Source organism: Pteronotus mesoamericanus, unplaced genomic scaffold, assembly GCF_021234165.1.
Source record: "Pteronotus mesoamericanus isolate MK-2021 breed Mesoamerican mustached bat unplaced genomic scaffold, CSHL_Meso_final scaffold_533, whole genome shotgun sequence".
In the NCBI taxonomy this organism is placed as follows: domain Eukaryota; kingdom Metazoa; phylum Chordata; class Mammalia; order Chiroptera; family Mormoopidae; genus Pteronotus; species Pteronotus mesoamericanus.
In genome coordinates this window covers 4,001,952-4,029,506 of record NW_026555320.1, presented here as the reverse complement: position 1 = coordinate 4,029,506, position 27,555 = coordinate 4,001,952, and the positions used below count along the sequence as shown (strand labels likewise).

Below are 27,555 nucleotides of genomic sequence, written 5' to 3'. Positions count from 1 at the left end.
CGACTTCTGCCGAGTGAGTAAAGGCGTGAGGAGCACAGAGGGGGAAACATTAAGTCCGGAAAGCCTTCCTGGGTAAATTCACCCACCCCACGGATACCTAAACACCACCCAGACGGTGTCAAGGCTAGCCCAGCTTCCTCAGGCCACGCCCATCGGGGAGGGGCCGAGGCCGGAAGTAGCCCCACGGCGGAAGCCCCGCGGGGCAGCCTAGGCCCACCTCCCGACCTGCCCCGGGTTCTTGCCCCGCCCATCAGAAAGTGGGTGAAAGGTCGGCGGGGCCGGTGCTGCGCCTGGGACAGTGTAGCTAGGCGGCAGGGAACGTGCAGACACGCTGACAGACGGACCATGACAGACCAGGCGAAGCCCATCAGCCCGCTGAAGAATCTCCTGGCCGGCGGCTTTGGAGGCATGTGCCTGGTGTTCGTGGGACACCCGCTGGACACGGTTAAGGTGCGAGGAAGATGGGGCGCGGGTTAGAGGGGGCAGGCCCCGGCAGAGCGCGGAAAGCAGGGTCTCCCGCGAGGCGCGGCCCGGGACAGAAAGGGGGCCTGTGGGAGCTTCCGTGAGAAGTCCAGGAATCTCCCTTTCGCCCCTTCAAGGGGTTCGTGGGAGCTGTTCCTTACGCCGCAAAGAGCTGGATCGCGCAGAGTGAGCAGTCTCTAACCCGCCATCAAGGACTGTAATTTCAAGTTCTCCGTCCCGTAGCCTCTCCTGACCTTGCGCCACTTCTTTGGGGATGGGAAAGAAAAGGCGCCTCCCCCGAGCTCTGATTTCAGTAAACCCTAACGTTATCGGCTAGCCTGAAACAGGTCGCTTGTAAAGCTCGCCTCAGGAAGGGGCACGGTTATTCTAAAGATATCTTTTGACACATTGTTCTGGGGTAAAGTGCCCATTACTATCTCCTTCCACCTTTCCCCCTCCTTGAGTGGGGCTTGGCCATCCTCAGCCTGTCACCTCATATTAGCATGAGTGGCCTCCAGTGGAAAATGGTTATGTCCTCAGTGACTGAGTCCCTGCCAAGGAAGCCTGTGACCAACTTTGTCCGGGGCCAGGCCAATGCTCACAACGCCCAGGTGAGAAAGCCATGGTCAAACTGAGGCTTTGGGAAGGAGAAAACTCATCAGGGCTTTTCCCTGGGCTTCCTCACGTCTGCCTGCCTCAGCTCTTCCCTCTGCAGCACTTTCAGCCAGGACTTAATGGAGGCCAAAGTCCATGTTCTGTGACTTAGCATTCAAAGCTTCATCCTAGTATTCTAACCTTATTTCTGGAGACACACTAGGAGGAAATTGACAGGTCACAGACAGGGTGCTGGGGAGCAGACCTGAGTCTCATAGAGTGGGAAGCCTGTTAGGGGGCTTGTTAGAATTCAGATTGTGTTTCCAACACAGAGAAATAGCTTTAGGACCTGTCCTCTTGGCAGATTTGGGCAGCAACTTCTTTGCTGCTTTCACCTAGTAGAGGAGCTGAGGTCATTCTATGGCAAGACCAGGATTAACCTGCCTGGTTAGGACGCTGTGAAACAGGAAATCAGCTGCTTAGCTGATGGTACTTGCTGTGTGTTTACTTCTTCCCAGATGGTGGTAGTGCTAAGCAGCCCCCAAAATTCTAGTTACTGTCCATCACCACGCAGTTGACCCCCATCACCCCTTTTGCCCACCCCAACTCCCGGCCCCTCTGGTAACCACCAATCTATTCTCTGTATCAGTGAGTTTGTTTTGTTTGTGATTTCATATGGTACTTTCTGTTTGACGTATTTCACTTAGCGTTATACTATCAAGGTTCCATTAATATTTTTTCAAATAACAAAATTTCTTTCTTTTTTTTTTTTTTGGCTGAGTAGTCTTTATGTGTGTGTGTGTGTGTGTGTGTGTGTGTGTGTGTGTGTGTATCACATCTTATTTATCCATTCATCCATACATGAACACTTACGTTGTTTCTATATCTTGGCCATTGTAAATAATGCAATGAATATAGGGATGCATATACAGGGTGGGGCAAAAGGAGGTTTACAGTTGTTCATATGGTAAATAATACAATAATTAATAATCCAACAATAAGCTCTGCGTTTCACATACAACTGTAAACCTGCTTTTGCCCCACCCTGTATCTTTCTGAATTAGTAAATAAATCTCCATATCCTACTGGTTCTGTTTCTGTGGAGAATCCTGACCAATACAATAACCAAGAGAAGTGAAAACATATCCATACAAAAACCCATACACAAATGTTTATATCACCTTTGCTCCTAATAATCAAAAAGTGGAAAAAATGCAAATGTATCTTATCTGGTGAACAGATAAATTAGTACAATGGAATATTATTCACCGAAAAGGAGGAATGAAGGACTGATGTATGGTACAGCATAGAGGAACTTTGAAAACATTATACTAAGTAAAAGAAGCCAGGTGTGAAAGACCACATATGAAATAAATGAAATATACAGAATAGACAGATCCATAGAGACAGAAAATAGATTAGTGGTTGCCAGGCGCTAAGAGGAGAGTGAAATGGGGAGTGACTTACAAATGGGTGTGGTGTTTCTTTTGGGGGTGATGAACATGCTCTCAAATCAATGGTAATGAAAGCTGCACAAGTGTGTATTACTAAAAACCATTGACTTGTATACTTTAAATGGGTGAATTTTATGGTATGTGAATTATATCTTAATGAAACTGTTTGAAAATACTAATACTGAACCAAAGATACTGCCCCCCCCACCCACGGGAAAAAAAAAGAAGTTGGCTGGGACTGCATTCATCTGAAGACTGACTCCCATGTGGTTCATTCATATGTTGGCGAGTTGGTACTGATTGTGGTCAGGAGGCCTTTTTTCTTCCGTGCGTCACCTCTCCAGATTGCATGAGTGTCCTCATAACGTAGAGGCTGCCTTCCTCCAAAGTAAGTTAACCTGTGATGGAGCCAGGCAGAAGCTGGCCTTCTTGTTCCCCAGCCTTGGAAGTCACATAGCACCAATACCACCACATTCTATTCGATAGAAGTGAAATCACTGAGTCTGGCCTACGTCCAAGGGGAGGAGAATTAGGATTGACCTCTTGAAGGGGAAGCATGTCAAAGAATTAGTGGACGTAACTGAAAACCACTACATTGGGTAAGGATGGGTGAGGACCTGACCTGGGAGAAGACTCAGACAGAGAGGGGGAAAAATTAGGATTCTGGAAGCATCTTGAAGGACTACTCCAACAGACTTGGTACTCATGTGATAGAGCAAGAAGAGCAACAGGAAGCAGTCAGAGGTGATGCTAGGGTTTCAAGTCCTGAGAAAGAGGGTAGGTAAGTAGGTGGATCTGGCACAAACGGGATATTCATCAGGAGGGGAGATTCTGGGGCTGATTTGAATAGGGAGAGCTGCTCCAGGCAGTTGGAAATGGAGCCCTAATGGTAGGGAGAGAAAGTCTGGAGATGGGCCAGTGAGAGTAATCACTGAGCAGTAGTAGCTGAAGCCCAGGAATCTGAGTTTTCTGAAAGGAATAGTGGGCCAGATTAGTAAGGTGCTAAGCCTTGGAGAGTGTCTGGAGTAGAAAAGAAGACAAAGGAGCAAGTACTAAGAAGGGAGGCTTAAAGAGACAGTTGAAGCCTTGGACACACCAAAAGGTCAAGAGGGGTGAGGGCCAAGAAGAGTGGGATTAAATCCACCTCGCTCCAAACTACCTAACTACCTGACATGCCATTACATGTTGGAGTGGGTGGTGGCTAGAGCTAAGCTTTGCATCAGCTCGTTACTGGCATGTCACAACTTGTTACTGGCATGTTACTGAACTCACTAAACCCTTTCTCCTCATCTGTAAACTGGGAATACCTGTCCCATTGGGCCATTGTGGGATCCATGAGGTAAGAAATGAATGGCAAAAGTAAGTGGACAAGGAAATCAGAGGAACTGTTACTGTCTCTAAAAGCATTCTCCTGATGACTCGTGAGTGCAGGGTTTCCATAAACTGGAGGAAAGAGAAGCCTGAATCCAACAGGTTAAGTGAGGCAGTTCTGATTATAGGAAATGACCGTATTTTAACTTCTGGTTTCAGGTCCGACTACAGACGCAGCCCGCGAGTTTGCCTGGACAGCCCCCCATGTATTCTGGGACCTTTGACTGTTTCCGGAAGACTCTCATTAGAGAGGTATTGTATCTCGGTGGTGGGCATTCCTTTCACTCAGAGGAACACATTCACCGGGTTGCTGTGTGACTCCCTCTAGGGCTTGTCTTGACCTTGTGCGGTTCTGCTGGAGGTCTAACCCCCAGCAGTGGCTCTTTTACCATGCGGTCCTATGTCCCCCTACTGTCATCGCTCTGGAGTCTTTGCTAGTTGCAGTTCCAGTTTTATGTGGATGACTAAAGTTAATAAAATGATTCTCTTTTTGGAAGGCAGAATTTAGACCACAGGAAATTAGTGGGGACTGATTGGAGACTAGAAGTGGAAGAAAATTGGAAGACAATGCAAATCTGGATCAATCAGTTTGACAAAGGTCAGTGGCAGAAGTTTAAGAAAAGTCTGGAGGAAAAGTCAGTCTGAGGAATAGTGAGAGAGGCCAGCAGAGTATTCAAACCCTGAGACTGGGACACTAAACTGATTGATTGCCTCCCATACACACGCCGACCAGGGATCAAACCCAAAACCTAGGTATGTGTCCTGACCAGGGATTGAACACCTGCAGCCTATTGGTGTTCAGGATGATGCTCCAACCAACTGAGCCACCCGGCCAGGGTCCAAACGGGGGATTTTTAGAAAGTTTTAATTACTAGTGATATTTATTCCTCACTTCATTAGCACATGCATAAAAAGACCTTGTTGAGAATTTTTCTCTTCCTTTTCTTCTTAAACTATAATTCTCATATGAATTAATGCCCTGTTAAGTGCATAGTTTTTACTAAATATACAGAAAGAGAAAAGTAGGTGTCTCTGAGATAAAGAGGAGATTCTGCTGGTAAGTGATGGAATTGGACTTGGGGAGAAGTTGTTCCCAGGGTTCCTGAAGGATCCAGGCATGGGAGGAAGATTTTGCATCCATACCTGAGTTAGCACTGCCTTTTCTTCTGTAAGGTGCTCCTTCTTTTTATTTTTTTTTAAATCCTCACCCAAGGATATGTTTTTATTGATTTTTTTTTTTGAAAGAGAGAGGAGGGGAGAGAAAGAGAATGAAACATCAATGTGTGAGAGAAACATCAATAGGTTGCCTCCCTTATGTGCCCCAACCAGGCATCAAACCTACAGCCTAGGTATGTGCCCTGACTGGGAATCGAACCTGCAACCTTGTGGTGTGTGGGACAATGCTCCAATCAACTGAGCCACCCCAGCCAGGGCAAAGTACTCCTTCTTTTATCTGTGCCACCCTGGGTAGAGTCTGATCAGTGTAGGATGGAGGCTTTAGGCTTTAGGTCTGCTCAGAGTCCTCTGCCCTTATGAAAGAGAGGCAGGTTTACATGCCCCTTGGTCAACAAATGTTACTGAGCACTCGTTTAGCAGCTGGGCAATGTGCTGGGTGCTGGGGGCCTGGTGAAAAAGGCTTGTGTAAACCCAACTCCCTGCAGAGTTGATCAGGCTCCCTTATTCCAACCATATTGCCTTGTGTCCCTGGTGTGTGTTGTGCCCAAACATAGCCCTCTTGCTTTCTGGAGCTGCCAGACAAAGGCCTTGGTTGTGCTGCATGGATCTGGGTAAGCCAGCACGGTAGAGGGAAGGCCAGCAGAATTGTCAGGAGGAATGGGCTTGGCCCCTCAGGACCTGAGCGTCCTGCTTAGCCAGGTGGGGAGCTGTGGGAGGGGCTTTGGAAGGGCTTTGTCCCCTGCTGCTTTTTAGATCCTCCTCAAAACCTTAGCTCTGTCCCATCACCCTTTTCTCTTGTACTTGCTCTTTGTATTTGGAGAGTCAGCTTACAGCTTGCAGTAGCAATTGACCTCTGCAGGATCCTGGAGGTGTGCTGACAGGTACAGCTGTGCCCCTTTAGTTCTGGAAGGCAGAAGGGCGGTGAGTGCCCAGGGTCTGCAGCCAGGCACGCTCCCACCTGCAGCCCCGCTCGGTTACCCCTGCCACTCTCCATGAGGAGTAGCTTTTACATTTTTGTATTTGTTTTTAAAATTATTTTTAAAATTATTTTTTATTAAAGTGTTACAAGCACTTAGTTTGTTACTGAAAGGCCCTAACCCTAACCCTAACCCTAACCCCTCACACACACAACCCTGTCCGCCGCATTTTCCAGGGACAACTACCTTGAGCTCTTGCACTTGTTTATGCTGTTTCTCTGGAGCTACATAATACACAGTTACTGTTATATTTCACACATTTCTATATATTTTATCTCCCTATTTATGGTAGACGATTTTAACTCTTATATTACCTGTGCTCTCTTTCTGACCTGCCCATAGAATTTTATCCTAGTTTGTCATTTAATCAAATTCACTGTTTTTATGATTACAACTATATTTATATATGTTTCTTTCTGTTAATTAAATAATGTGCTATGATGTGCATTTCATTTATTGTTCAACTCTTTGTTTTTCTTGAGGTTGGCTTAATAACTATGTCAATTCCAGTTACTTGTGTTTCTTGGAATGGCTGTCTCTGTTACACTGAACCCTGAATGCTCTGTGGAATAATACCTCTCTTGGTTCTCCAAATGAACAGTAATTACCTGTTGTTTCAGTGTCTGTAACTTTGCCTTGTTTTTCTTGGAAACGTGCCTCCTGGAATCCTCCCTCCTTGTACCCCTATGTAGGTGGGCTTCTTCGCAGGTCCACTGCACCCAGAACCATCCTGGAAGTCCCTCTCGCCTTTCTTGGGCTGAACCTTTGCTCTCCCAGATCCCAGACCTTCCGTTCCCTTTACTACTCTTGTTTGGTTGGGGTGTTGTCTTAGCATCTACTAATTGCTACTGCATAGTGGCTTTCATTGCCAAACTATACTAATGAAAATTGATGTGCAGTCTTACTATTGGGTTGTGGTTTTTTTTAAGATTTTATTTATTTGGAGAGAGAGGGGAAGGGAGGGAGAAAGAGAGGGAGAGAAACATCGATGTGCGAGAGAAACGTCAATCAGTTGCCTCTGGTACACACCCCAACCAGGGACAGGGGACCAAACGTGCAACTGAGACGTGCACCCTGATTGGGAATCAAACTTGCAACCTTTCCCTTTGCAGGACGACTCCCAACCAACTGAGCCACACTGATCAGGACTTACTACTGTTGTTTTTAACAATAAAAAATCCCATGTCTTAATACTTGGAAAATACAAAAATTTCTTAATCACCTGTAATCTCACCCCAAGGAAGTCAGATCAAAACATCCTGTTTTGTATCCTGCTTTGTTTTCACTTAGTAGTCTCTTCCCGTTACAATGTGATTTTATGACTGTGTGATAGTCCATTTATGGAATTCCTATAACTTGTCTCATTTACTTCCTATTTGGGAGCTATTAGAGTCATTCCAAAATTATGGTACCTGATAAATGCCAGATGTTATTTTATTTTTTCCATATCTGAGTATTTCCTTAGAATACATTTCTAGACAGAGAATTTCCTGGTGAAAGGGTCTGCTACCTACTGCCAGATTTTCTTCCAGAATGAAAGCTGTTTTCCATTTTCTCCAACAGTGTATAAGAGGACAGCTATTTGTGATAAATGGGAGGTTTTCTTCCTTTTAAAAGCTCCCCTTGGCAGAGAGGTGAAGGAAGGATGCCTCGGATGAGCAGACAGACACACTGCTCGCCTGTTTCAGCGGTGTGAAGGAGGGCGGCGTCTATACACAGCTTCTGCTTCTGTGATTCCTCGCAGGGCATCACGGGGCTGTATCGAGGCATGGCTGCCCCCATCATCGGCGTCACCCCCATGTTTGCTGTGTGCTTCTTTGGGTTTGGTTTGGGGAAGAAACTGCAACAGAAACACCCAGAAGATGTGCTCAGGTGAGTACTTACAAACCTGCAGCACTAGACACTGCTCCGCCTGGTGGTGTAACCTGAGTTAAAGGGAAGAACCTTGGGAGACAGGCAGCGGCTGTCCTCCTGCACCCCAGAGGCTGGCCCTTGAGACCACGCATGGCACATGAGGGAGCTACCTGAGTTTCCTTTGTTCTGTGAACCAAAAGAGGAAAATCCCCGCCCCCACCAGGTTTTCATAATTCCTTAAGTGAGACAGTATCACGCTTACTGGGGATATTAGTAACTCCAGTCTCAAGGGGTGTTGTGAGGTCTACATGCTAACATGTGTGTCAGGTTAAAACATAAAAATGTGTTTCAGGCGCCCCGAGCAGTATCTGGTGCCGCAGCGGTGACAGTGGCAGCCTTGTTTTCTATCACCTGGTTGGGAAAAGAGAGATTCCCACTTCTATCTTTTACTTCATCTTAATAACATGCTTATAATTATTTTGGACACGGGTCTCTCTGATAAAGTGAAATAAATCAGTGTTTTTCCTTTTAATAAACTTTAAAAAGTTGGATTTGGGTATGAAATGGCAGGTGAGTCAGAATTACAGTTTGCGACAAAGAAGTTCCTGAAAACAGAGTTCTCACAGCTGTGCCAGGGCCATGCGCCAGAAGCCCAGCAGGGTCACTGCCGGTACTTTGGCCTATGGGTTGTGTTCCCCACGTGACGTGACCAGAGAAACACTCTTCCTGCTTAAGCAAAGGTTGAGATGCTCGGGACCTCACCCCCATAATCCTGCCATGTCCAGAATCCTGAGCGTCAGCCCAGTCACTATCTCCTCCTGGCAGTGGTGTTTGGGAAGACTGTGGAAAGGAGCAGGACCGGGCCTTGGGGTGGAAGCCCAGGAAGCCCAGCACCCACACAGGCCTCCTTGGGGTGGGAGTGGCAGAGGGGGTGGCAGAATGGGCCAGGCAGTCACAGGGTATCTACATGGTACCCTGCGCACACACAAAGACCCCGGTCTGAGGAGGGCCGCCCATTCCAGGAGATGGAAGTGTGCCTGGCCTAGGGCCTGGGCATCCGGGGAAGAATGGAGCATGCTGGCCTCATAAGGGGATGTTTAGTTGCTGAGAGGTCTCCCTTGGGAGCAGCACTGCGAATTGAGACTGTGAAGGAGCCCATGCATGAAAGCGACTCTCGACTGTTGAGCCGTCAGCGTTTGTCCTGGGCTTGCGTGCCTGAAGTAGGCGTGTGAACCCCGCCTGGGCGAGTGCGTGGCAGAAACTGGGCCGTTGAGACTGGTGCCCTGCCTGGAGGGAAGGACCCTCAGTGGATGTCTCCCTACCCACTTTGACATCCGTTCCTCAGGTCTTGGGCTCTTTATTGGGTGGAACTGACCTGAAGGCTCAGCTCTCAGAGGCTTGAGGGTCAGGAGGGGCCTGGGACTTAGGCAGGCAAGTAAGTGAAGTTCTTCAGCAACATTTGCTAAGTTGTAGGGACTGCTTTGAGATACTTGCGGTAGCTTTGCGCTGCATGGCCTCTGTACCACCCTGGTATTGCCAATCCCAGAAGGAGAAGATGCCGGAGATGGCGTAGACAGCTGTGGATGCTAGGAGCCTCACCTCAACCTCCTCAGAATACTCACTGTGGCTCATACTGTGGGGGCCAGGGTGAGGGTCATATCTCTGACCGCTGGGGGGACTGTTCCCTACACAGAGGGCCCCAGGGCCTATCATGCCTGACTGGGTACCATCCTGGTCTGGCCCTTTCTTATTATCTTTTTTGAAAAAATATCTTTTATTGATAATGCTAGTTGTCCCAGTTTTCCTCCCTTGGGTACCCTCTGCCTGGTACCCCCATCCCCTCCAGCAATTACCCCCGCCCTTAGTTCATGTCCTTGGGCCATGTATATAAGTTCTTTGGCTTCTTCATTTCCTATACTATTCTTTTCTTTCCTTTTTTTTTTTTTTTAAGATTTTATTTATTCATTTTTAGAGAGAGGATAAGGGAGGGAGAAAGAGATGGAGAGAAACATCAGTCGGTTGCCTATTGCATGCCCCCAGCTGGGGACCTGGCCTGCAACCCGAGCATGTGCCCTGACCAGGAATCAAATCAGTGACCTTTCAGTTCACAGGCGGGCACTCAATCCACTGAGCCGCATCAGCCAAAGCTCCTATACTGTTCTTACCATCCCCCTGTCTATTCTGTACCTACCAATTACGCTTCTTAATCCCTGCACCTTTTCCCCCATTCTCCCCTTTCCTCCTCCCCACTGATAACTCTCCAGATGATCTCCATGTCTATGACTCTGTTGCTTTTCTGGTTGTTTGCTCAGTTTGTTTTTTTAGATTGTTGATAGTTGTGAATTTGTTCCCATTTTAATGTTTATAGTTTCGATCTTTTTCATAAATAATTCCTTTTAACATTTCATGTAATAATGGCTTGGTGATGATGAACTCCCTTAGCTTTACCTTGTCTGGGAAGCACTTTTATCTGCCCTTCCATTCGAAATGATAGCTTTGCTGGATAGAGTCATCTTGGTTGTAGGTTCTTGCTTTTCATCACTTTAAGTACTTCTTGCCAGTCCCTTCTAGCCTGCAAAGTTTCTTTTGAGAAATCAGCTGATAATCTTATGGGAACTTCTTTGTAGGTAATTCTCTGCTTTTCTCTTGCTGCTTTTAAGATTCTCTCTTTATCTTTAACCGTTGGCATTTTAATTATGGTGTGTCTTGGTGTGGCCCTCTTTGGGTCCAACTTGTTTGGTACTCTCTGTGCTTCCTGAACTTGTATGTCTATTTCCTTCACCAAATTAAGGAAGTTTTCTTCCACTACTTTTCCCAAATAAGTTTTCAATTTCTTGCTCTTCCTCTTCTCCTTCTGGCATCCCTGTAATTTGGATGTTGGTACATTTGGAGATGTCCCAGAGGCATCCTATACTATACTTGTTTCTAAAATTCTTTTTTCTTCTTGCTGTTCTGGTTGAATGCTTATTTCTTACTTGTGTTCTGAATCATTGATTTGAATCCCGTCTTTATACCGTCCACTGTTGGTTCCCTGTAGATTTCTCTTTATTTCATTTAGTGTAACCTTCATTTCTTATTGGGTCTTTTTTATGCTGTTGCCATACTCAGTGAGTTCTTTGAGCATCCTGATCACCAGTGTTTTGAACTCCGCAACTGATAGGTTGGTGATCTCTGTTTTGTTTAGTCCTTTTCCCGGGGTTTTGTTCTGTTCTTTCATTTGAGCCCTATTTCCTTGTCTCCTCAGTTTGGCAGCCTCCCTGTGTTTGTTTCTGTGTATTAGGTAGAGCTGCTTTGACTCTCTGTCTTAGTAGTGTGGCCTATTGTAGAAAAGGCACCTGTCTGGATAAACGTGGCTTCTTTAGGTCTTTGGTTGTCAGACTTCCAAACAGCTCAATTTTCTGATGGTTCTGGGTATTATTTGTTTTGAGGTCTAGTTGTAATTCTTCTATGGTTGCACAAGGAGGCAAAGCATGTTTACCTACACCTCCATCTTGAGCGGAAGTCCCCTTTTTCAGTGTTTTATATATAGTACATTCCTTAGGACTGACCTGGTGTCCCTCAACCTGTGGAGGTGGCTACCGCTGTTCTTTCTGGCCTTGATGCTCTCCTGCTTGAATCTTGGCTTAAAATGTTCTCATATCCTTGGTGATCCAGAGGAGGTGACACTGGAGAGGAACTGGGGTCAACTGAAATCCAGACCCTAGGTTAGTGGCTTTTTTCAACAACAACCCTGAATTTTATAAATGGCAAAGCAAGGTGCAGAGATGCCTAGAAACTTGTTTATAGCCATTGTGCGTGGCAGGGACGGAAACCATGTCTTCCTATAAAGCTTCTCCTATGGGTGAGGCCACCTGAGAGTGCAGGTGGGCCTTGCGTGGTTCTTGGCACAGAGACCCCTGCCCTGGGGAGTTTGACTTCAGAATACACCTGAGACTTGGCTTTTGTGCAAAATATGAGTTATTTGTGCTGGACTTTCTGCCCAGCACAAGTTTGTTTTGTTTTGTTTTTTCTTATAAAGTCATCCTTTGCTGCGATTGCTTCTGTCCTGATTGAGTAGTCACAGGTACTTGCCTCTGGTTTTGTTTTCACTGCAGCTATCCCCAGCTGTTTGCAGCTGGGATGTTATCTGGCGTATTCACCACTGGAATCATGACCCCAGGAGAACGGATCAAGTGCCTGTTACAGGTAAGGGTGTGGTCTGGGGTGGGGGGACGTGATGTGGGAGGAAATGGTTAGCTTTTTCTGTTCGGTATACAATTTTGTGTGGATGTTTATATCCTTTCACCCTTTAGAAGGCTTCAGGTCAGGTGTGCAAAACAGTTTCAAGGTTTTCAGGAACATGGAAGCACTCATAGTAGAATCAAGAACCAGGACAGTATAACAGACCAACCAAAATGTCACCCTTGTGATTGGCAGTCCAGACATATCTACCCTTATTAGCATCTGCTTCAGAAACTCTAAAAGGTAAGTCATGTCTCATTAGAGGTGAAAGCAAGGTTGTTCCTGCCCAACATCTTATGTCTCCATGGATTGTCCAACAGCTCGGTGCCCGTAGAGTGCTTGGCTTGTTCTCAGGCCCAGTGAACTGGGTGTCCGCCTTACCACACAGGACTCCTCTTAAAAAACAAATGTGAATGCTTTTTCTTCGAATGACTGAAGTAATTTAATACACAATTCTTGCCAAAAAAATTTTTAAAAATATTTTATTTACTTTTTAGAGAGAAGGGAAGGAAGGAAGAGAGGGAGAGAAACATCAGAAACATTGATGTGTGAGAGAAACATCAATTAGTTGCCTCTCTCATGCCCTTAACTGAGGGCCTGGCCCTGTAACCCAGGCATGTGCCCTGACTGGGAATCAAACTGGTAACATTTTGGTTAGCTGTATGATGCCCAACCCACTAAGTCATGCTAGTCAGGCCTAGCAAATGTCAATAATGCAGGGAAGCACAAAGAAAATAATGTATCTGTTACCCATGAGGCTGCACCACTGAGGTAACCACTGTTACCACTGCTTGTATGTGAATTCTAGTCTTTTGGTAAACGTGTATTTATTGAGAAATATTACCCTTTGAAATAAAATTAGGATCATCTGCTATAATTGTTTTATTATGAACTTTTTCCCCTTGATATACCATAATATTTTTCTGTGATTATTTTTCTCAAGCATAATTTTCTGCAACTTATTTCATTCCACACATGGCTGTCATTTACCCAGTAATCCCTTACCTGGTGGTGTGACAAAGTATATACCAGGAGTGAAGATCTCTGTGATCAGATTTCACACAATGTACCTGATTATTTTGATGAATATTAGTTGCTTGTATTTTTCCTTTGTGAAGTACCTATTTATGTTCTTTGCTCATTTTTTTCCCCTAAATGTATTTATAAAAGCCTGGACATATTAAGCTTATTAATTGCTTATCATATATCACAAGTCTTTTTTTCATGGCCTTTCAATTTTGTGTATTTCTTAATTAAACTTCTTATTTTGAGATAATATAATAGATTCATGTACAGTTGTAAGAAATAATGCAAAGAAGAAAGAAAGAAAAAAAGAAAGACAGGAAAGATACAGAGAGATCCCCCATACCGTTCACCCAGTTTGCTCACAATGGTAACATCTGAAAACTATAGTACAATATCACAATCAGGATATTGACAGTGATACCGTCAAAAAACAGAACATTTCCAGTGTAGCAAGGACCCCTGATAGTGCCCTTTTATAACCACATCCGCTTCCCTTCCCTGCTCTAGCCCTGAACCGCCCCAGCAACCATTAATCTATACTTCATTTCTATAATTTTGAAATTTCAAGAATGTTACATAAATGGAGTCATATTGTATATAAAATTTTCATACTGGCTTTTTTAACTCAACATAGTTTTCTAGAGATTCATTCATATTGTTGATATATGAATAATTCACATTATTTTAAGGATGCATGGCATGGATGAACCACAATATGTTTGGCATGGACAAACCACAATATGTTTAACTTTCCATCCATTGAAGGATATCTGGGTTGTTTCCAGTTTTTGGCTTTATGAGTAAACGTGCATAAACAGTCATGTACAGAGATTTTTCTGAGAAAATAAGTATTCATTTCTCTGGGATAAATGCCCAGGAGTATAATTCCTAAATCATATGGTGGTTGCATGTTTAGTTTTTAAAGAAACTAGCAAACTGTTTTAAGGGTGGCCTTACCATTTTGCAATCCCACCAGCAATGTGTGAGGGACCCAGTTTCTCTGCATCCTCACCAACATTTGGTGCTGTCTCTATTTTTGATTTTAGCCATTCTGATAGGTGTGTAATGATATCTCCTTTTAATTTGTAGTTTCTTAGTAGCCGAAGATGTTGAACTTGTTTTCTTGTGGTTTTTGCAATCGTATATCTTATTTGGTAAAATGTCTGTTCATGTCTTTTGCTCATTTTCCAATTGGATTATTTTTTAATTGTTGAGTTTTGACAGTCCTTTATTCTAGATACTAGTGCTTTTTTAGATATGTGGTTTGCAAATATTTTCTCACAATCTATAGCTTCTTCTCATCCTCTTAATAATCTTTTGAGCAAACATTTTCAATTTTAATGAAGTTAAGTTTATTAACTTTTCTTGATTGGGCATTGGGTGCTTAAGATATTGAGGCTAAGAACCCTTTATCTAGCCCAATATCCTGAAGATTTTCTTCTATTTTTTCCTATAAGTTTTGTCTAGTTCTGGCTGGTGTGGCTCAGTGGATTGAGCGCTGCCCTACAAACCAAAAGGCTGCGGGTTCCAATTCCCAGGCAGGACCCACGCCTGGGTTGCAGGCCAGGTCCCCATTTGGAGGCATGTGAGAGACAATCAGTCTGTTTATCTCTAACACATCGATGTTTCTCTCCCTTTCTTTCTTCCTCTCTCTAAAATAAATAAATAAATAAAATCTTAAAAGTTTTATTTACAGTTTTACATTTTATATTTAAGTATGTAACCCCATTATAAGTTAATTTTTGCATAATGTATAAGAATTAGTCGAAGTCTTCCATTTTCATCTCCAGTTCAGACTTTTCCAGAACTTTGGACCAGTTTATCCAGCATTGCCATGCGGATGCTCACAGGCACCTCGTGCAAAACTGAACTGGTTTTCCCCCAGCCTCCTTGACTGACAGCCTTCTGCAACTCAGGTGGTGGCAACACCATCCTTTTAGCTGTTCAGTCCCAAAACGCAAAAGTCCTAGGTTTTTCTCTTTCTCTCACTGTATGTATCCCACCTGTTGAACAATTAAGTTGGCTTTCAACATATCCCAAACCCATCCCTTCTTATCACCTCCATTGCAGCTACCTTGCTCCAGGTTACCTTCATCACCGGCCAGGACAGCTGGGAGGGCCACCTTACTTGGTTCCCTGCTTACAGTCTATACTGTAAAATAGTGAGAAGATTGTTAGCATGTCAGTTCTATGTCCAGTCCTCTTCGGCGTTCCAGATCACTGTGGGTCAGCTTCAGCAGCCTCTGGTCACATCGGCCTCCCTGCTGTTCCTCAGACATACCAGGTTCACATGTGCCTGGATCATTTGGGGAAGTTATACCCCAAAAATAAATAAATAAATAAAATAAGCAATTGGTATTAGATTGACATTATCTTATATTTTTATTTTTAGAAAACTTGACGTCTTTCTGATTGGAAACTTTTCATAACCAGAATTATGACTCTTTTTATTTACCTCTTCTTTTATATCTCTTAGAGGTATTTTAAGAGTTTTTTGTTTTGTTTTAAAGTTTCATATATGCAAATCCTATTGCTTGGAGCACATGCATTTTATTGCTGTTTAGAATGGGATTCTTTTCCATTATTTTTCAACTGGTTAGTGCTGGTAGGTAAGAAAATTATTGGATTTTTATATTTATTTTGTAAGCGTTTCTCCTTGGAACTGTTAAAACTGAACTCTCTTTTCAGCTTTAATTACTCTTTAGCTGATGCCCCCATGTTCCGATTCCTCTTAGCTCTGCATTTGCTGTGGCTTCTGCTTGGGGCTGTCTTTCTCTCAGGTCATTACGGGGGTTACCCCTGCCTGCCTTCAAGCTTTTAGGCCCTGGGTCCCCGAGACTGGAGTGGGGGCCTCTCCTTGGCCCTCCCCTTGCTCTGCACAGGACCTGTATCCATACACGTACAGAGCTCCGAATGCAATTTCCAGTTCTCCATTTCTTAATCAAGCTTCATGATTGCTTAGGGCTTGGAATGGAGTTGGTGCTCAATAGATATTTGTTGAAATAGAGTAAATGAATGATTGATGGATTTGTCTCCTTCTTTCTAGACCTTCCATCTAACTTTATTGGGAATGCTTTTGTGTTTTGAAGAGTTCTTCAACTTATTTTCCAACTCCTCTTTTAATTTTTTTCTAGTCAGTGTGTGCATATCTTGTGATATTTTCACCTAGCCTTCTAGCATAGTGACTTGCACCAGTATTGTACATTCTAAATAACTATTGTTTTCACAGTCATCTTGTGTGGGCCTAATGCTTAATGACCTCTTCCCTACTCAGTCTCTAATCTGTAACCTGCCGAGTCTGTTGACTGTGATGCCCTTGCTGACTCGATGACTCTTCCCTCCCTCTCAGATTCAGGCTTCTTCAGGGGAAACCAAATACAGTGGTGCCTTAGACTGTGCAAAGAAGCTGTACCAGGAGGCTGGCATCCGAGGCATCTACAAGGGGACTGTGCTCACCCTCATGCGAGGTAAACTTTGAGGCCCCCCACCTGATGTCACCTTGGAGGGGCTCACCTGAGGTGGATTTGCCACAGAGGGTCTTGCCTGGATTGCCAGATTAGCCTTGGCACCATACATGCCACAACTTTGACAAGGCCAGAACCGTGTGTCCTGGTTTTAGGCAGTCTCACCTCTGGCCACATGAGCACACATGAAGATGGGGGCACCTTCCGTCCTTCCGGTAGGAGTCATGACAGTGGCCGGTGGAGGGGAGTGGCAAGTAGGTAGAAATTATGACTGGAGACTTGAGTGGGAAGAAGGGTGACTTAGGAACCGTGGGGCTCTCCCTGGTTTCGAGCAGCTTGTTCTGCTGGGGTGGCAGTAGGAGAGGCAGAGATGGCCACGCCCTTGTCCTGAGATGGTAGCTGGGAGGAAGGCCGGATGCTAGGTGTGGCCATAACTGCTTGGAGTGGGCATGTCACTGGGAACTAGGCAGAGTGGACTTTGAAGATTAAGTGATGTCCCGTGTGTTTATATTCACTCGCACCAGTGCCCACCCCAGCGCGGCATCTGGTCACTGCACAGTGATTACTGCAGATAGGATGTGCTGCTGAGGAGCTTCTCAGGCAACCTTGACGAATCCAGTGCCACATGTGGCTCTACTAAGTTCAGGATTTTATGTCATTTAATTCACATATTTCTTACCACTAACAGATGTTCCAGCCAGTGGGATGTATTTCATGACATATGAATGGCTTAAAAATATCCTCACTCCAGAGGGAAAGAGGTGAGGAGAAAAGAACTTAAAAGCCTCTGTGCTCAGCCACGGGTAGGTAGGTGCGCTTTCCTGAGAGTGGGTCTGGAGGCAGAAGTGGGACTTGCTTCTGGCTTCATGTCCTCTTTCCTCTCGTTGCTGCTGAGGCCCAACCAGCACCTCTTACTCTGTGCCTCACCCAAGGGAGCAAGTATTTGAAACAAGTGCATGAAACCTCCTCCTCCAAGTGGCACCTGCCTTGGCACAGGAACCCTGGCCTTGGATCTTCTCGCTCTAGCTGGCTTCTCCCTCTCGCCGCCTGCCACGGGCAGGGCGGTCAGAGTGCCGCTCTCACAGCCTCGGTCTGACTGTGGTTGGTGTTCTGCAGTGTCAGTGAGCTCAGCGTGCCTCGGATCCTGGTGGCTGGGGGCATCGCGGGAATCTTCAACTGGGCGGTGGCCATCCCTCCAGACGTGCTGAAGTCCCGCTTCCAGACTGGTTAGTGGAGGGTAGCGGGGTGGACGGGGGTGCCGTGGGTCCTGGAACTGGCTGCCCCTGGGGTGCAGAGCTCTGAAGACCTGAGGGGGACTCACCCTCCAGAGCACCCCCAGCACCTGTCCAACCAGCATTTTCCCCTGTACTCATGTGTGTTCTAGAAGCCTAGCCTCATTTTCATGTTATCTGAACACAAAGTAAGTAAAAGAAGAAGTCAAATCAACTCTCCCCCTGCTCTGTGAGAAAAAGGACTGTTTCCTTGTTCATTTCTCTTCTCCACTCCCTCAGCACCAGTAATCCAGACATCTGTGTCTGTTTGTCCCAAGGTGAACTGTGTTGTCTGTGGACTGGTCCCAGATGACCTGCAAGGTGTCCTCTCCCTGGTGCTGTGACCCTGCAGGAAGACTTGACTATAAGATTGTTCTCATCTGGGTCACCGTGGTCAGGTCAGGAAGCTTCCTGAAACCTTAACAGTTGGGTTCTGCCCACAGCACCTCCTGGAAAATATCCTAATGGTTTCAGAGATGTGCTGAGGGAGCTGATCCGGAATGAAGGAGTCGCATCATTGTACAAAGGTTTCAATGCGGTGATGATCCGAGCCTTCCCGGCCAATGCGGTAAGTGGCCGGCAGGAGCTGTGCTTGCCCTTTGGGGTTCAGAACAAGGTACAGGCTGACTTTTGCCTGCTTCTGGGGTTGGATCAGGGGCTCAGTTTTCCCAAAGAGCCTACCCTCAGCCAGGGCCTTCTCCCATCCAGGTACTAACCAGGCCCGACCATGCTTAGCTTCCAAGATCAGGCGAGATCGGGTGCATTCAGGGTGGTATGGCCAGAGACCAGAACCTTTTAATTTGCTCCCTTTCCTGAAGATGTCAGGAAGATTTTTGCCTTTGTGACTTTATGAAATGAGGGCCTTTGATGACCTGACCTGGCCATTAGAAATGTACAGTTGTGGGACATGCATTTTCTTCCCCTCTTGGGAATGAAAAAGCACAGCTTGATTCCCTGACTTGGGTGGGTTAGGGAGGGGTTCTGGTCCTGACAGGGCCAGCCAAGGGCGGTGCTGGGGTCTCTCTGAATAGTGACAATTCCTGCTGGCTTTTCTCTTCTTCCAAACCTTTCTCAGGCCTGTTTCCTTGGCTTTGAAGTTGCCATGAAGTTTCTTAATTGGATCGCCCCCAACTTCTGAGGCTGAAGGCTGCTCAAGGCTTCTGGATGCTGGAAACTGTTACTGAAGAAGAGCAGCGGGCAGGACTAGGCCTTCCTGAAGGGCGAGGGGAGGGGGATGGTGGGATCAGAGCTCTGTGCATGGACTTGTTGAGACCGTTTGCCTTAATGACATCCTCTACCTGGTATGACATGGCTTGCCATTTTGAAACTTGAATTCACTCTTGTCTAAGGATCTCAGGAGGATTTGGAGGTGGAGTAAGTAGCTTCTAGACCAGATACCACTTGTAGCCAGAATACTGTCTATGGATTGGTTGGCTACTGGCCCTACTATAACCCAAAACACTGGTCTCGAAAGAGAAAAGTTCAGCCTTTTACTGCAGGTGCTATGCATGTTTTCAGCCAGCTAACCAGGAGCTTCTTGGATCCCTAGGCAGGAACACCCACCAGATTTCTGTGGTATCATTCTATCCTGACCTACACAGGAGGGTATGAACTTGAGGCCCATGTCGGATGGTCTAGTGGAATGAGCAAATGTGTAGGGGCAGATAGCCTGATAACTGTAGGGTTGTTTTTTTTAAGGCATGCAAGTAATCAAAATCAAATCTAGAGTAGTCTAATTTCCCAGGAGGAGGCGGAGAGCTTTCCCTCCTGCACACCGAGGAGAGTTTTGAATCGGCAGTCCCAGCCTGCTAGGATGAGAAAGCCCAAGGTGTCAGAAGGCTCTCTTTGCACATTCTTTTCCCATGAGAGCCCCCTGTTTTTACAGGAAGCAATAAATATTATTTTTAATTTTTGCATCGTGCGAGTTGTTTTTTTTTCCTCTTTTGAATCTAGCTCATTTCAGCAGGCAGCCTGTGGCCTTGGTCGAGGCAGTCAAGGATCCAGCGTCCTTTCCTGGTTGCCTCAGGCTCCAGCAGGAGAAAAAGGGGCAAGTTTTGGCCAGGCCATCCTTGCCTGACTGCTCCAGCCCCCGCTGCTTAAGGTGGAGCGGGTGGGGTGGGACAACTCGACTGGTAACCGTTCTCACAACCCCCAGTGTAAGCCTGGCGTGCAGGCCCCACGGACCTAGCCTGCAGCTTATCCAGTCGTCCCTTAGCCTTTCTGCACCCAGCTATGTGGGTGTCGGAGGTAAGAGGTGGAGGATCGATTGTTCTCAAAGACCAAAAGCAGTCTGGAGCTTTCACAGGAGCTTTGGGTTGCTCTGTGAGCCAATGTCACCAGCCTGGCTTTACTCATCTGGCTGAGGAGAACGCCCAGGTGATGCCTAAGGTGAGGAAGTTGGAGTAGAGAGTCACAAGCTAGTCTGTCCTTGCCTGGTGGAAGGTGAGGCTACTGGAGCTGGGCTTCTCTGACAGTGTCCCTACTGGCAGTCACAGTTCTGTTGCACTTGCAGTTCCTGCTTGCTGCAGCTGCAAGGAGACCCTTGAACTTTGGCTTTCGAGCCACCATTCCATGTAAATAGGTGAGTGGGGCAGGGACCCACACATATCCAGGAGTGGGTGTGGCCTACCTAGCAGGAAGCTGAAGATTTGGGGGTTTAAGGAAGGCGGCTTTATTTCTGGGAAGATACTTCTGGATGGCAAGATAGGAACTATGGTCAAGTAAAAAAGTAACATTCTAAGATGAAAATTGTGTGCCCTCTGCTCTCCTCCTGCGGGGTCTCTCTGTTTAATCTTTTTGATTTAGAGATGGCCATATATGCATCTCCTGAAGCTGTTCACAGCACAACCCAGTTTTTGAGACCTTCTTAAGACCTTTCCCTTTGCTGGGAAGCCCCTGGGAGTGCATTTGCATCCCAGTGAAATGCCAGCCGTTCCCATGGCTCCGGATCACTTTTAGACTCTGTGCTTCTGGATAATTTGCCCTTTGAAACTGCTTCTATTTTAAAATGGAATGTTTTTGGTTCCTTGATGTTAGTGGTGGTAGATTCTTTTACTCCTTTGGGTCTTCAATAGATGTTTAGTCAAATAGGGAAGCCCCTGGAGACATATTTGTGAAGGGAGTAGAGCAGATGGTGAGTAACTCCCTCCTGGCTGGCACTTCTTTTTTATGATGCACTTTGAAATGCCACCTGTTCTGATATATCTCCCCTCTCTCGGATGGGGGCCAGGGGAAGAGATGGGACCCTCCGCAGCCATTTCTGTGTCACAGACAGCTTTAAGTAGAAGCCAGACAGTGTTTGTTAAAACAACCAGCCGGGATAGTAGGCTCAAAGCAGAGTATAACTGGGTGAAATGGGAAGGACAGAGCGCAGGCTGTTGCAACAGCAGCCTATTAGAAACCGTAGTAGCGCCATTTCTGCTGAAAGGTCCTACCATCTCTACCCACAGTTCTTCCCCCACAGTTCTTTTGATGTGGGAACCCACTATGCCCTTTCTCACCTCTTCAAGGGTTCTTTTTCATCTCTTTATCCCCATGTAACTCAATGTTTGATGGGTAGGGATTTTTACCCCCACTTTGAGACGTGAACATGAAGGCTCAGAAGGGATAAACTGCTCTGCCAAGATCACTGGCAAGTTGATAACAGAGCAGGACTAATAGAGTGGTGTCTGGATATCCGGAGCCCTGCAGAAAGGCTTGGGATGCTATCAAAGGCCGTCCTGGGGCTACCTGACCCACCTCCAAGAGGCCTGTCTGTACAATGCAGGGTCAAAGCCCGGCCAACTGGCCTGTGAATGGGGTCGGGGTGACATGCAGAGTCCCAATCGACCCTGGCAAGGCCCCAGGACCAGGTGCTCCCAGAGGGCTCCCTTTTCTGTGTTCTCTGCTCTGGGCAACATGAAGGCCTGTGGCCCTCCAGCCGGGCTTTCCCTTGCTTTCTAGGTTCTGTCCTTGCCCTGCAATGTCTCAGAGGCAGACTAGGTCCACTGCAAAGACCGATATTTTCTTGGAACAGTGTTCTGGGGAAGGAGGTGGCACACAGGTACAGTAGTAATAAGTGACCCAGGAATTGACTACTCACGGGAGCAGGACATTTGTTAAAACAGACCAGACTTTCTGGACCTAAGGCCGTGGCCTCCTGGGGGAGGCATAGGTGCTGAAGAGGGCAGAGGAAACATAGCCCACTTCCCCAATCCCTTCTGTTCCCTGTTGGCTTATGAACACTTCAAAGGCAAGACAGAAACTGACGGTAGGAGACAGTAAGTGAACCTGCAGGACTGAACCAGGGGATGCAGAGGTGGTCAGGTGGGCAAGCGAGCACAGGAAACGAGTGCAGCGCTAGAGTGGCTTGGACAAGCGGCCCCTGGGGCAGAGGAGGAGGAGGTATTCCTGCTGGGGCTGAGTTCACCTCACCCCCCCCCAGTAGGCAGAGGGCACTAGAGGGCAGAAGGTGTGTAAATTGGGGGATCTAGGCCAAGAGCAGGCCTCCAGAGGAATCGGGGGGGTTTTGGGCATCTCTTCTTCCTGAAAGAAAAAAATACCTTTGAATAATCATCCTATGAAGAGTACCTGAAGTTCAGTTTGATCGGAAATAGCAGCAGGTACCCAACCATGCTCATTTTCAGCAAACCCACTGCTGTGGGGCTAAACATGTGCCCCACCTGTGTTACCCTGTATCCATTGTTGTAAACATCTCTGAGACTTGGTCCCATTGTGAGAAGAGGAGGTTTGGAGTTAAGCTCTTGTCAGGGCTCTGGGGCCTCCTCTTCTCTACCATTGGCCCTATATTTCTCTTGCTTTTGGGGAGGGCTCTAATCTTGGCCTTTTCCACCCCCCATCACTTGCCGCTGTTTCCCGGTTTCTTGCTGCCTATGGTTTTCGGTTGCCAAAGCTAGTCCCCGTGGTGGAGGCGGACAGGCTCGAATGAGGGCAGTCCGGGGAGGGTAAGGGTAGAAGATTCGGGGCTCAGACCCCCTGATATTCTCTTCCCTCTTTCCTGGCCAGCTCATCTGGGCATTCGTGAAGGCCCTTCGTATTTCACTTCCTACTGAAGGGTTTCCTAGAAGGAGCAGAGATGGATCCCTGCTCTGGGGACCAGATGGTCAGGGAGGGCAGTCAAGTCGGGCCTAGAAGCTGGCTGTCTCTTCTTACTCTGATGCTAGTATGTGGAGACAGGTAAGGAGCCTTATTCCCTCCAGGTCCAAGGATGCCTTTGAATGCTATGTTTGCTGGCTGGCCGGCTGACCAAGCTGCAGAGCATCTGCCAACAAGCCAGGCAAGCCAGCCTGCTTCTAGCAGAGACTGATGGGTGTTGCTTAGAGCAACTGGCAGAACCCACCACACCCAGCTCATCAGCCCTGGAGTAGCCTCCCTCTACTCTATTTTGCAATCGAGATCAGAGTCCTAACTGTACAGGTGCCTGTTCCCCTGTCAAATATACAAAACCTGACAAATGGGCAAACCAGGGAGTGGAGTTGTGATTTTTGCCCTTCCGAAGGGTTGGTTGTAGGACTGTTTGAAGAGAGGGCAGATTCTCAGGTGTGGTAGTACAGTGGGAGTCACACCCAGGTTTCCTGGGTGTGGGCTGACTCCAGGAAAACTTGGAAAGGCTGGTCTACCCAACAGCAGAGGAGAGTTGCAAAACCCTCCCCCTCCTCGCTGCCTGTCCTTTGTGAAGTCTTTGTATTCTGAGATCAGAAGCACAGGTTTAAAGCAAAGAATCCTAATTCTGACACCGTACGGTCAGGAGTGCAGTTTAATTGGCTCTGCTCACTGTGTGGAAATTTATCATTCATTCAGCAAACCTTCTCTGAGAGTGTGCAGTAAGGATCCAGCAAGCAACAAGTTGGACACTACCCCTCCCCTCTGGTGGTCCAAGACTCCTTCCAGGGGTCAAGGAACTTGACTAGGGAGACACTGCTGTTTGGAATCATGGGCCTGCCTGGCCTAGAACTTGGGTGGCTTCTGCACCTGCAGCACTGAGCTTCTGGGTGTGTGCCAAGCAAATACAACAAGTCCTAGTGAGAATTTTAATTAATACAGGGTAATTACCAGGCAGAGCTTACCCATCCCAAATCAAAAGCCTTTCCGGTTCCCAAGCCTACATACAGCTGGTGTCCTTCTGGTGGGGCCCAGCAAAGAGAGGGAGGACTGCCCATGACCACTGGGCCTTTTGGTAGTGCCTCAGCTGTGGCATGGACATTCCAGGAAGGTCTTCACCTTTTCCTATTCACTTCCAATCTGGTGTGGGTGAAAGGGGACAATTTGGGAAATAGACTGGTCCTTCCAGTTTGCCTGTGTCCGTTCCCCAGGGGCAAAGGATGACACTGCCTTGTGGTCTGCTCAACACCATCAAGTGCAGAACCCAGGGTGGAGCATGGGGGGAGAAGGCACATGGAGACCCAGTGCTGGGAATTCTGGTGGGAGTACTCAAGTAAAACAACAGGCACAGAGGGCATTCCTGCAATGGCCTTATTCCCGTTTCTCAAGGTAACACATTTGGCCTTTCAGGCTTCTCTGCCTCCGGCTCCCAAATTACTGTATCATTACACCGCCTACTATGTACAAGGCCTTCCCTGTTTGACATCTCACAGACCTGCCTGAGCGTCCTGTGGTCATTCCACCATTCCACCTGCCGGCCAGGGTGGTCCTGACTGCCAGGCCTTTGTTCTCACTGTTCGCCATGCTCAGATGGCTCTCCTACAGATCCTAAGTTGGATCCTGTGCAGGCTTGGAAGTCAACTTGAATCCCACCTCCTAAAGTGGGTCCGCTTGCTCTTCACCACGGCCAGAACCACACTGAAGTGGTGATGTGTCCCCTGGGCTGTGTCCCTGCTGCCCAGTAAGGGCTGGCAAACCAGAAGCTCTTGGCGCGTGTTGAAAGAATAAATGAAAGGTCTTTAAGACTAGGTGAAAGGCGCCGACGACTCTGTTGTAGCCGCGACCGGCCAAGGGCGGGCGGCTCGGCGACGCACGCGCACTAAAGGCTGGCTCTCGGCGGGGACGCGCGCGCACGCCCGCAGCCGCGTGCGTCACAACCCGGGCTCCTGCCCCGCCCGTCCCGCCTGCCCGCTGGTCGGTCCCCGCGGCGGCGGCGGCGGCGGCGGCGGCGGCGGCGGCGGCTGCCCAGTGACAGCAGTGGCCGCACCAGGCCAGCCGTACAAGCAGCGTAGGGTCGTGCGGCCCGGAAACGCATAGCCGGCCAACGGGCGGCACGGCACGAGGAAGGCCCGATCGCGGTCGCGCGTGAGGAGACCTCGCGGGCCCCGGGCGTGAGGCCGGCGTGAGGGAGCGCGGAGGCAGTGGCCGCCGGCGGCCGGGACCCGCCTGCCTTCGCGGCCGCCGCCGGCATGAGCCACATCCAGATCCCGCCGGGCCTCACGGAGCTGCTGCAGGGCTACACGGTGGAGGTGCTACGGAAGCGGCCGCCCGACCTCGTCGACTTCGCGGTAGACTACTTCAGCCGCCTGCGTGAGGCCCGCGCCCGAGCCTCCAGCCCTCCCGCCGCCCCTCCTTCCGGCTCCCAGGATCTAGAGCTCAGCCCCGGCCTTGTCGCCGACGCGAACGCAGAGAGTGAGACCGATGAGGACGAGGACTTGGACGGTAGGCGGCGGGTTGGGCCGAGGTTCGCGGCGGGGGGACGGAAGGAGCCGGGTAGGCGGTCTCCAGAGGGCTAGAGGGGGCTGCGGGGGCCAAGCCGACCACCCAGCGTCGGGACCTTGGAGCTCTGGATGGGAGTCTGTCGGGGCTCCCTGCGCCGCCGGCGGGAGTCCCGCGTGCGCCTCTTCCAAACTGAGTTCCGCGGTGCCCCGAGCCCTGGCGCGCGCGGAGTGAGTTGTCAGATTCAGCCTCCAAGGAAACGTGCGCGCTTTCGGCCCGCGTGGTGGCGCGGAACCCGCGTCCGCCTGGCCGGAGCGGGAGGAGCCCGAGGAGCCCTCGCCTCTGCTGGAGACCCTTCGCCCGGTTTCCTTCCCGAGACAAGAACACTCGCAGCCATTGACTCATGTTTAATAACCAGGACGGTAACTGCGCTCGGAAAGAATTCATTTTGCGAAAAGTTACTGGGAAAAAAACTTGAAGTATAGACAAAAGTAGAGAGAAAAGATGAAATGAGCCTCCAGATGCCATCACCCACATTCAACAGTTTAGATATTTGCAAAAAAAATGTTTCCTCTTTCTTTCATTATCGCTTTCCCTTTCTCTCTTCCCTTTGCTGAAGTATTTTTAAAGGAAATCCCAGTTAGGTCATTTCACAGCTGCATGCTTTCATACGCATTTCTTAAAATATGGAGCCTAGGAATACATATATAGTTGTGGGTTAGTGTGTGTGTGTGTGTGTGTGTGTGTGTGTGTGTGTGTGTTTAAAGATTTTATTTATTTATTTTTAGAGAGAGGGGAAGGGAAGGGGTAAGGGAGGGAGAGAAACATTAGCCTGCAACCCAGGCATGTGCCCCGACTGGGAATTGAAGCAGCGACCTTTGGTTCGCAGGCCGGCGCTCAACCCACTGTGCCACACCGGCCAGGGCCATAGATAGTTTTTAATTCGGCTAAAACGATGGGATCAAACTTGGTGAGGATAAACACTAACTCGCTTGTTTAGCACACTGAATGCAGGAAAGAAGACAAGTAGCACTTTCTACAGGGGATCTAAGCAAGGTCGTCAAAAAGCAATTTCAACACAGGCTTTGTCAATTTAACAATAGCATTATCCTACTTTTAACAGCCAAAGTTTAACAAAACAATGAAAACATTTGAGAGGGAAAGTTAGAGACTTAATGTTGTTAGATCATGCTGAAAGAAAACTATTTCTGAAGTCACTTTAAGTCATGCGGGCAAGGAGTTATTATTGGTCATTGCTGTTGTAAACTTAAGTGTTCTGGACAGCTTCCCTAAGTTTATTCATGCTGAGAGTAGAAATTGCTCTTCCATGTTTCCTTTAACCTATTGCACATTAAATTACAGGTTTTTGCCTTAACCCTGGAAATCAGAAATTGTTGTTTCTCAAATCTCTGCCACAGATTTGCTTTGTGGTCTTAAGACAAGTTGTTACACCTATTTGATTTCAGATTTACTTATCTCTAAAATGGGGAAGAGTGGCAACAATCTCCCAGGAATGTGTTTTTAAAAGCTTTATCTCAGGAGTGACTCCTACATTTGTTTCACTGTCATATCTATAAATCACAAAGCTGTAGTCTGCTTTGCAACCAATTTTTTTCTGGTCTCTCATTTTTGTTTTTTGGTTTTTTTAAATGTATTTTTCAATTAGAGTTGACATACAGTATTATATTAGTTTTAGGTGTACAACATAATGATTAGGCATTTATATACTTTACACAGTGATCACCTTGATAAGTCTAGTACCAATCTGACACCACATATAGTTATTACGGTATTGACTACATTCCCTACACTGTGCTTTACATCCTTGTGACTATTTTTTCTTCTTTTTTAAAAAAAGATTTTATTTATTTATTTTTAGACAAAGAGGAAAGGAGGGAGAAAGGGAGGGAAAGAAACATGAATGTGTGGTTGCCCCTCGTGCGCCTCCTATTAGGAACCTGGCCCACAACCCAGGCCTGTGCCCAACTGGGAATTGAACTGGCAACCTTTTGGTTTACAGTCCACTGAGCCATCCCAGCCAGGGCTATTTTTTCTTCTTATAATTATTTTTATAATGGGCAATCTG

At 47.4% G+C, this 27,555-nt stretch overlaps 2 protein-coding genes across 2 annotated transcripts in view; both read left to right on the top strand.

The window, feature by feature from the left end:
* Positions 1 to 238: 238 nt before the first annotated feature.
* SLC25A20 (solute carrier family 25 member 20) lies at positions 239 to 19,778 on the top strand. The gene is made up of 9 exons (XM_054594506.1): positions 239 to 450; positions 4,041 to 4,133; positions 7,779 to 7,906; positions 11,983 to 12,073; positions 16,485 to 16,602; positions 17,288 to 17,360; positions 17,716 to 17,825; positions 18,314 to 18,438; positions 18,946 to 19,778. The coding sequence occupies exons 1-9, from the start codon at positions 346 to 348 to the stop codon at positions 19,006 to 19,008; spliced, it is 906 nt and encodes a 301-aa protein (XP_054450481.1). The 5' UTR covers positions 239 to 345; the 3' UTR covers positions 19,009 to 19,778.
* Positions 19,779 to 24,895: 5,117 nt separating this feature from the next.
* Positions 24,896 to 27,555, top strand: part of PRKAR2A (protein kinase cAMP-dependent type II regulatory subunit alpha) — a 43,087-nt gene continuing 40,427 nt past the window's right edge. Inside the window, exon 1 of the mRNA XM_054594571.1 lies at positions 24,896 to 25,472. Coding sequence (XP_054450546.1) covers positions 25,220 to 25,472 — 253 coding nt within the window. The 5' untranslated portion in view covers positions 24,896 to 25,219. The remainder of the gene's footprint in view (positions 25,473 to 27,555) is intronic.

Coding starts and splice junctions, on each gene's coding strand:
- SLC25A20 (XM_054594506.1), top strand. CDS start 346: ATGACAGACCAGGCGAAGCCCATCAGCCCGCTGAAGAATCTCCTGGCC. Junction 12,074..16,484: donor GGATCAAGTGCCTGTTACAG/GTAAGGGTGTGG, acceptor CCTCCCTCTCAG/ATTCAGGCTTCTTCAGGGGA. Junction 17,826..18,313: donor GAAGTCCCGCTTCCAGACTG/GTTAGTGGAGGG, acceptor TTCTGCCCACAG/CACCTCCTGGAAAATATCCT.